This window comes from Pseudonaja textilis, chromosome 6, assembly GCF_049901715.1.
Source record: "Pseudonaja textilis isolate UNSWEBS1 chromosome 6, rPseTex1.2, whole genome shotgun sequence".
NCBI lineage: Eukaryota > Metazoa > Chordata > Lepidosauria > Squamata > Elapidae > Pseudonaja > Pseudonaja textilis.
Genome location: NC_141995.1, coordinates 7,551,943 through 7,562,173, shown reverse-complemented (window position 1 = coordinate 7,562,173; position 10,231 = coordinate 7,551,943). Strand labels below are relative to the sequence as shown.

At 41.1% G+C, this 10,231-nt stretch overlaps 1 protein-coding gene across 1 annotated transcript; it reads right to left on the bottom strand.

Annotated features, from left to right (window-relative positions):
- Nucleotides 1-1,080: 1,080 nt before the first annotated feature.
- On the bottom strand, nucleotides 1,081-8,173 carry JCHAIN (joining chain of multimeric IgA and IgM). The gene is made up of 4 exons (XM_026717217.2): nucleotides 7,888-8,173; nucleotides 3,574-3,706; nucleotides 3,356-3,436; nucleotides 1,081-1,978 (listed from the first exon to the last, which is right to left on the bottom strand). Exons 1-4 carry the CDS (start codon nucleotides 7,949-7,951, stop codon nucleotides 1,780-1,782), a joined length of 477 nt encoding a protein of 158 aa, XP_026573002.1. The 5' UTR covers nucleotides 7,952-8,173; the 3' UTR covers nucleotides 1,081-1,779.
- Nucleotides 8,174-10,231: the final 2,058 nt, after the last annotated feature.

The following is a 10,231-nucleotide window of genomic DNA, read 5'->3' as shown; positions in this document are numbered from 1 at the left end:
CTGCTGTGGAAGATATCATTCCAGGCAGATTCCTCCGTTCCCTCCAGAATCTTACATTGTCCAATATCCTGCATCTTAAACTGGAGTAAAGAGAGGAAACATTGGGGGGTTATAGGTCACAATGAGCACCCAACTAACCAGGATCAACTCCAAAATATTTTGACGGAGCACTGGCCCTTGAAGTGGTATATTTGTTTGTTCATTTATTTTATACACACACACTTACATATACCCACTCAAGACAACGAACATATCTAATAATTCTTTTTCTTTCTATTTTGCCCACAAGAACAACCTGTGAGGTGAGTGAGCTGAGAGAGAGAGATTGGCCCAAAGGCAGCCAGCCAGGGGTCATGGCTGAGGTGGAACTAGAACTCACAGTCTCATGGCGGTTGGCCCAAAGACACCCAGCTGTCTTTCATGGCTGAGGGGGGACTAGAGTTCACAATCTCCTGGTGATTGGTCCAAAGTCACCCAGCTATGTGTCATGGCTGAGCTGGGACTAGAATTCACAGTCTCCTGGTGATTGGTCCAAAGATACCCAGCTGCATTTCATGGCTGAGGTGGGACTAGAATTCATAATCTCCTGGTGATTGTCTGAAGACACCAAGCTATCTTTCATGGCTGAGATGGGACTAGAATTCACAATCTCCTGGTGATTGGCTCAAAGACACCCAGCTGCATTTCATGGCTGAGGTGGGACTAGAATTCACAATCTCCTGGTGATTGGTTCAAAGACACCCAGCTGCATTTCATGGCTGAGGTGGGACTAGAATTCACAATCTCCTGGTGATTGGCTCAAAATCATCCAGCTGGCTTTCATGCCTGAGGTAAGACTAGAATTCACTGTCTCCCACTTTCTAGCCTGGTGCCTGATGCCTCATACGTAGGCCACGCCCACCCCAGCTCCACAAAGGGGAAAAACATTGCGATACATCACACGACGGCCACGTGACAGGATGGCAAGTTTGACACCCAGGCGCTAGACCAAACTGACCCTTTATGCCCCTTTTACAGCAGTGAGAACTCTAACCCACTCAAGCTCACAATAAAGTTGAATTTCGGTGAAACGACGATCGCTCTGATGAATTATTATTTTATTGATGACATGCAAGGAATGAAAAGGTTAAGTACAGAATGCAGATAATAAGGGGAAAGCAATAGTTGTTTAAATTGGAAGAAGCATGTGGGGAAGAAATCATGGGAAAGCATTCTGCTGATGCAGAGGAAGAGATGGATCACTTTTAAACCTTCTTTTCAGCGTTCAGAGCAAAGCGAGAATGTCTACACCAAAGACTTAGGAATGGCTACTCTCTTCCCCCAGGAGGGCTGTGCTTCCAAGAGAGAGAGATGTCTCGGGAAATTCCCAGCAGCCAGGCCAAACTACAATTCCCAGGATCTTTTGGGAGAACAGAATATTTATTGGAGCTCTTCCTCCCCCTTCTTAATTCCATGGCAGGGGTCCCCAAACTTGGCAACTTTAAGACTTGCGGACTTCAACTCTGAGTTAAAGTTCACAAGTCTGAAAGTTGCCAAGTTTGGAGACCTCTCTTCTATGGCTTTTTACTGATCAATACAGATACCCAACATGGCAGGGAGAAAGGAAGGAGTGGGGTCCTTGCAGATTTTTAAAGCTTAGGATATGTAACTTCCTACACACACGCACACACACACCCAAATGTGCTGTGAAGTGGAAGCAATCTCTGGTATAATAAGGTCAGACATTTATCTGTGGTGTAGACATGCTCAAGATGCTCCACAAAACAACGACCATGTTGTCTAATCCGGATAGCAAGCTTCGGGGTTTAGGGCTGTCAAAATGGTTGAAGTTTTCCCCCTGTGGGAGAACAAGGTAGAAGTCGTGTAACACTTATTCCGGTCATAGGTGTAACAGGGTTCCTCGGGATGACCGCATAAAGTGCTCTCGCCAAATGTCACTCCTTTTTCCGTTCTCGAGGGGACATCGCATTTGTCACAGCTGGAACAAAAGAGAAACATTAAGGCGCTGGAAAAAATATTCTGGAAATATCACTTATACAGATTACCAGAGTTGGAAAGGACCTTGTAGGTCATCTAGTCCAACCCCCTGTCCAATCTGGAGACCCTACACCAGACGTCCCCAAACTTGGCAACTTTAAGACTATGCTGGCTGGAGAATTCTGGGAGTTGAAGTCCACAAGTCTTAAAGTTGCCAAGTTTAGAGACCCCTGCCCTATACCCTTTAACAGAATAACACAGTCAGAAGCTATCTTGTAGGTCATCTAGTCCAAACCCCTGCTCAAGCTATCTCGCTTCCTGTTTGTTGCTGAAAGTGCAAAATGATTTTATAGAATTTCCTCCTCTTTGCAGCAGCTCCTGCTTTGGTCTTCATTAATAGGAGAAGAAAGCTTAAATTGCTCTAGGAGTATATAGGGAGTCGGATACAGATTAACAGAGTTGGAAGGGACCTTGTAGGTCATCTAGTCCAGCCCACCGCCCAAGCAGGAGACCCTTAGGACTACGATTGAGCTCAGAATTTGTGTTGCTAAGTGAGACAGTTGGTAAGTGAGTTTTGCCCCATTGTACAGCCTTTCCTGCCACCATTGTTAAGTGAATCACTACAGTTGTTAAATTACTCACATGGTTGGTAAGTGAATCTTGACCAGGTGACCATGGGGATGTTACAACAGTCATGAGTGTGTAACAATAATCGCTCTCTGTTTTCACTCCTGTTGTCGCTTCGAACACTCACTAAATGAATGGTGGTAAGTTGAGGATTACCCATATTACCTTCTGATTGGTCAGAAAAGAATTACAGGTACTCCTCGACTTACAAACCTCAGTTGAGCCCAAAATTTCTGTTGTTAGGCGAGGCATGTGTTAAGTGAGTCTTGCTCCCTTCTACGACCTTTCTTGCCATGGTTGTTAAGTGAGTCACCGCCGTTGTTAAGTCAGTAATACAGTTGTTAAGTGAACCAGGTTCCCCCATTGGCTTTGACTGGTCAGACGGTCGCAAAAAAGGATCACAGGTGGTGATCTTGGGATACAGCAACCGTCATAAATCTGAGTCAGTTCTCAAACATCTGAATGTATGTAAATCATGTGACTATGGCTTAATAAATAAATAAATAATAAATAAAGTGCCGTTTGAATCACAAATAAAAGGTGCTTTTTCCAAACTTTGTTTTTCCTTGAAGTCGTTCCGCTTCTCCTCCAAGAAGCTTCTTCAGTTCTTTCAGATGAGAAGTGGAACGTCTTCAACGAAAAACAAAATCCAGCTGCCTTTTTTTTAAAAAAAACAACACTTTTGAGACAACCATCACCTGGATGACTAAGAATCTCCATAGATAAAAAAGAGAAAGAGAGAAAAACTTACAGCTTGGAGAGCTTGTAGACAAATTTGGTTCTCACTGGTGAGATGGGATCAGAAATGTTCTCCCTGGCGTTGAGGGGAACTCTGTAAAAAGGAAATACAAAAAATAAATGACTGTGTATTAATTTGTTCTCATGAAATGCAACAGGAATCTATATTTGCCCTACTACAAATTGTCTTCAGAAATGCAAAATGCAGAGGGATGTTAAGGCATCACTCACATGATACGGATGTTCCTCTCCAGGACTTTTTCTTCAGGGTTCTCTTTATCTGGGACAAATTTTGATGTCACTTTTACACACTGGCACTTGTTGTCCACCAGAACTTTCCCTTCATCTTCCTCCTGCCAGTAAGCTTAAAACAAATAAAGGAACCACGTGGGAAGCTAATCAAGGAGAGAAGCAACTTACAACTAAGGAGGCATTTCCTGAGAGTTAGAACAATAAATCCGTGGGACGAGTTGACTCCAGAAGTTGTGAATGCTCCAACACTGGAGGTTTTTAAAGAAGAGATTGGACAACTGTTTCTCTGAAATGGTAGAGGATCTCCTGCTTGACCAGAGGGTTGGACTAGAAGACCTCCAAAGTCCCTTCCAACTCTGCCATTTTGTTATTCAAAGAAATGTGTCAATAAGAAATGAGAACATTCTTTAATGCCTTTTAATCCGGGGTTTGATTTTAATCACATGTGTTCCAACAGTTTTGAGACAGCAAGGCTGTCTGAAAGAGAAGTTGGACTATTAATAATATTGAGAAATGTGTCTGAAAGGGACTGGAAGCTAAATTTAGGATAGGTGCAAAGGAAACCGAAACCGCAGCCTTTCAAGATGCACTTTCAGACATAAGGCAGGATTTTGCAAGCTAATCTTTAGACAATAAACAAATACTTGAAATTAGCGGAGTCACCTCTTACTCTACGCTTTCTGCAATGCTGGCTGGGTTTGTGAATTTGGCAGCCCCCAAGTTAGCCAATCGTATATTGACTCAAATATATTGTGCAAAGCTAAGCCTCGTCTGGCCTTCCAGCTTTGATTCCCAATCAAGCTTCCTACATTCTGACCCAAAAGAAAGAACCTGTAGACTTAAACCAGAGACGTTCTCTAGAACATTCTGCTGTTTGAAGCTTCTGAATGAAGAATGACTACAGTCTCGTAAAAACTTGTGCGTCACCTGTAGTTCTAAAGCTGCATTTGATTTTTTGGGGGGGCTAATTTCATCTTGAGGTTGCCCTAATGTCAAACCCCCGTTACCTGTAGCTCCTTCCCTGGAAGCTGCTGTGTGTGTGAAAGAGAGGGATGGGCAGGAGGAAGAGAGAGAAAGAGGCAGGGAGGGAGGGAGGGAGGGAGAGAGAGTGAAGGAGGGACAGAGCGGGAGAGAGGCAGGGAGGGAGAGAGAAGGGGAAGGAAGGGAGAGAGGGGGAAAGAGGGAGGGAGGGAGAGGTGATAGGAAGAGAGTGGGGAGAGAGAGGAGGGGAAAGAGAGAGAGGGAGAGGAGGATGGAGGGAGAGAAGGGAGAGTGAGAGAACCAAAAGAAAATATATTTTATTAAAAGAATGGCTGCCCCACGCTCATGCTTCCTGCCTGATTCAGCCCTATTTAATGTCCGCCACCCCAACAGCTTACTTGAGAGGGAGGGAGAGGAGATAGAGAGGGGGGAGAAAGTGGGTGTCATGAATGAGGCACAATTGAAAAAAGATGACCCATCTCCATCATTGTCCAGATAGGTCAGTCAAAGGCTGGACTTCTTAAAGCATTTTTTTCTCTCTAATTGTCAAGACTCTTGTGTGCCTATGTGTGGATGTTTTCATTTTTTCATATTTTTTTTCCCAAGGCCGTTAACATCCGCTGGACTTTCTCTTTGGAGGTATCATGATGGGAAGAGCTTCAACTTGTTGAGTTGTCTGTTACTTAGTCACCATGATACCAAAACAGATGGTGACACACACACACACACACACACACCCAAAAAAAGAGTGCAGAGAAGAGCAACCAAGATGATTAGAGGGGCTGGAGGCTAAACCACGATTGAGAAGGATTAGGATATGATATGATGGCGGTGTCCCAATATTCTCTGTCCCAGAGAAGAGGGAGTTGGCTTATTTTCCAAAGCATCTGAAGGCAGGACAGGAAGGAACACTTGGAAGATCATTAAAGAGAGATCCAACTTAGAATTAAGGAGAAATTTTCTGAAAGTGAGAAGAATTAATCAGTGGAACGACTTGGCTCCAGAAGCTGTGGGTGCTTCATCACTGGAGATTTTCAAGAAGAGACTGGACAGCTATTAGTCCAGAATTGTATGAAATCTTCTGCCATGGGCTGGAAGGGTTGGACTAGAAGACTTCCAAGGTCTCTTCCAACCCTATTATTATTCTATGTTCTAGTTTTCAATTTTGTGGGTCCAGGATTCCTTTAAGTAAAAGGGTGCAGCTCTGTTAACAACTCCATATTTTTTCTGTTTCTCCCTTCCTCACAAGGTTGTGAGCACATCTAAAATCCACCCATCTGCACATTTGTAGAGTTTTTGCACGAAGCAGAAAAAGGCATATTATTATTTCAGGTTTTTATGATTAGGAAAATAAATGGATTGTACAAAAAACGGTTAGGGTTTCTTCTTTTTGTATTCAAAATCTATAAAATATTCTGCATGAGAGATCATTCTGCAATTGCATTTATATTTGTTGCAAAGGAAATTGGAACCTTCTTTTTATTTTTTTTCCTTTTGATTCTTTCTTTCTACACTTTCGCTTTTCTTTTTTTTTTCCTTTACTGTTTCTCCTCTGTGTTAATTTGTGTTTTATGGGTTTGGTAAAACTTTAAGAAAACATTTATATATATAAATAATAATAATGTCCATCCATCTGGGTTAGGATTAAGCACCTTGGGATTGTTATTTTAAAACATGGCTATGAAAATGTAAGGAAATGTAATGTTTTAAACACAAAATAATACCGGAATGCTCATTTTATTACATTAAAAGTATTTAAATTAGGTGTCTGTCTCCCCTCATCACTTTAAATCAGGATAAAATAAGGAATTTGGTTCCACATTTCTTACTTTTGAGCTACCAGTGAGATTTCTTACATGCAAGAAATATTGGAGTGCTCATTTTTATTGAATTTGAAGTATTTAATGAATATTTGTATGTGTACCTTCTTCCTCCCATCACTTTTAAATCAGTGTAAAAATAATTTATTTTACTCCAACATGTCTTCCTTTTAACAATTAGCTATTATTAAACCCCCAACATTTTAAATGAGGATAAAATAAGCATTTTATTCCAACATTTCTTACTTTTTAACAAATAGCAACCAGTAAAACTTTTTAAAATGCAAGAAATACTGGAATGCTGATTTTACTGAATTGGAAGTATTTGATGAATATTTTTATGTGTATCCTCTTACCTCCCCCCATCACTTTTAAATCGGGATTAAATAATTTATTTATTTTATTCCAGAATTGCTTATTTTTAACCAATAGCCATTATTATGTCCACATCATTGTAAAGCAGTATAAAATAAGCATTTTAGTCAATCATTTCTTAATTTAATGAATCACCTTTATTGTGCTCTGCAGATAATGCAAAGTAAAGTTTTACAACTGAAGTTATAAACTGAAATTATAAGCCGTTATAAATGGCTATTGGTAAGATGATACAACGTTTCTACAAATTCAGCAATTCTCTCTCTCTCTCTCTCTCTTTCTCTCATCTCTCTGTTATCTATCTATCTATCTATCTATCTATCTATCTATCTATCTATCTATCAATCTATCTAAAGTTGTACATGCTCCAACACTGGAAGTTTTTAAGAAGAGATTGGACAACTATTTGTCTGAAGTGGTGCAGGGTTTCCTACCTAAGCAGGGGGTTGGACTAGAAGACCTCCAAGGTCCCTTCCAACTCTGTTATTCTATTCTATCATCCATCTATCATCTATCAATAATCTATCTATCTATCTATCTATCTATCTATCTATCTATCTATCTATCTATCTATCTATCTACCTATCTATCTATCTATCATCATCATCCATCTATCTAGCATCCAACTATCATCTATCTATCATCTATTTATCATCTATCTATCTATTTATCTATCTATCTATCATCATCCATCTATCTAGCATCCATCTATCATCTATCTATCTATCTATCTATCTATCTATCTATCTATCATCTATCTACACTCCTTATATGCAGTAGGAAAAAGATACACATTCTTACTTTTACTAAATTATTGTTGAAAAGTCCCCTATAAACCACATCCAGAGATGAATGTATCAGATAAAGCAATGCTTGTATATGGGTGTGAGCACATATACACGCCCACATATTCCTACTTACAGTATTTTAAACCATCTAACAAAATATATTAAGCCTCCTATACCAGGATTATTATTATTATTATTATTTTTAAAAAAGTCTCCTAGGAGAATGATTAAGAGATGGACGTGCCAGTTAAAGCAATGGGCAATTCCCACCCACCCGCCAGGCTGCTTGAGGAATTCTGCAGGCATTTCTCTTGATTAATTTCACTTACCAGTCACAAAAACTATGCTGCAAAAAATGATCCCAATTCCATAGAACATCCAAGAAGTTCTCATCTTTAAGTCGTGTGTTCTGGTGTTCCCTGCTGTGGGCTCCTCAACAAGGAAGGTGCGTGTGGAAGTGTTATGCACCAGGGTTTATTTTTCCTCCCTGAAAGATCCAGGCAAGATGCACTGAAGGCTGTGACCAGATACTGTGAAACCACAAGTGATTGTCGGTTTACTCATCAAAGAGAAAACCTCCCCATTCTTTGAAAGCTTGACTAGATGGGAGCGTTTTTTCTCTTCTCAACTTTATTAAGGTGTACATTCATATTGATAGTATTGGGGATGGAGAGGTAGACTCATAGTATAAAGATATGCAACATATCTTTATAATTTATATTGTTTTATTTGTTTCCTAGTATGATTTGATTGCTTATTAGAAACCTATGACTATCACTAAGTGTTGTACCTTATGATTCTTGATGAATGTATTTTATTTTTTCTTTACGTACACTGAGAGCATTTGCACCAAATTCCTTGTGGGTCCAATCACACTTGTCCAATAAAGAATCCTATCCCATCCCATCCCATCCCATCCCATCCCATCCTATTCTAAAATGTGTGAGGATACAAACATGCTTTGAGCAAGTTGTGATGTTCTGGCAGAGTGTTTTTTCAAACTTGGCAGCTTTAAGAGGTGTGGACTTCAACTCCCAGAATTCCCCATCCAGCATGCTGGCTAGGGAATTCTGAATGTTGAAGTCCACACTTCTTAAAGTTACCAGGTTTGAAAAACAGCTGCTTTGGAACTTAATAAATTAATGTTATCTAGTACAGGTAGTCCTCAACTTACAGCAGTTCATTTAGTGACCGTTCAAAGTTGTAACGGCACTGAAAAAAGTGACTGGTGACCGTCATTCGAGCTTACGATCATTGCAGAATCCCCATGGTCACATGATCAAAACTCAGAGGCTTGGCAACTGCCTCATAGTTATGACGGTTGCAGCGTCCTGCGGTCAATGCATTATCTCTTGCAACCTTCTGACAAACAGATTCTCTTAACAACCGTGTTACTGACTTAACAAGTGCACTGATTCACTTAACAACTGAGGCAAAAAAGTCATAAAATGGGGCAAACTTACTTAACAAATGTTTCACTTAGCAACATAAAGTTTGGGCTCAATTGTGATCATAACTCGAGGACTGTCTGTACTGCAATACAACTGGGAATTTAATCTTTTCTGGAATAGATGCTATCCCTAAGAGGCCACTGGGGCATAAATAGAATAATACCTAGTATAGAATTTGATTTATATAGTTCTCAGCCAATATAAAAAGACACTGATTTCCAGTGGGATAATTAATAATGCCTGTTATAGTTATTGATAGTTCCATTATTCTTTTATTGCAAAAAACCACAAACTGCTTGCGTTGTCTTAAAAACTTTTTTTTAAAAAACTTCATGGTGATAAATGATTATCAGGTGAAGGTTTTCTTAAATCACTGTCTGCTTCTATAGCCCCTTGTAGAAGGGATGACATGATAGCAGTCAATTCCAATATCTGAGGGACTGCCACAAAGAAGAGAGAATTGGCCAACTTATTCTCCAAAGCACCTGAGGGCAGGACGAGAAGCAATGGATGCAAACTAAGCAAGGAGAGAAGTAAAGCTGAGGTAAACCTGGAAGTAAAGATAAATTTCCCGTCCGTGAGAACAATAAATCAGTGGAATGAGTTGCCTTCGGAGGTTTTTTTTTAGAAGAGATTGAACAAACATTTGTCTGGAATGGTATAGGGGCAGCGGCGGCTAACTTTTTGGGCTCCCGTGCTGAAAATGAAGGAAATGTATGCGCGCCCCTCCACGCCCTCTGTGTGTGTGTGCCTGTGTGCCCTCCGACACCCTGTGTATGTGTGCCCGTGCACCCCACAACACCCTCTGTGTGTGTGCACCCGTGTGCCCCCCAATGCCCTCTGTGTGTACACCCATGCGCCCCCCATGCCCTCTGTGTGTGTGCGCCTGACCCCCCCCATGGGCCACATGTCTCTGCGCATGCGCGTGTGACCTCCCATGAATCTCTGCACACGTACGCACATCTCCCGTGTCCCCTGCCCCCCGCACCTGCGTGCCAGGTGCCCGACAATCAGCTGTCGGGCAGGCGGCGCACACACATGCGCAGTGTGTGTGTGTGTGTGTGTGTGTGTGTGTAGGGGAAGAAAAATTGAGGGGGGGGGAAGATGGCAGTTACGTGGGAACTGTGACCACAAATGAAGGTAGTTGGGACACAGATATTCTTGCATTGAGTAGCAAATTCACATGAATCCTGTGGTGAGGATTTTTTTTTAAAAAAAATCC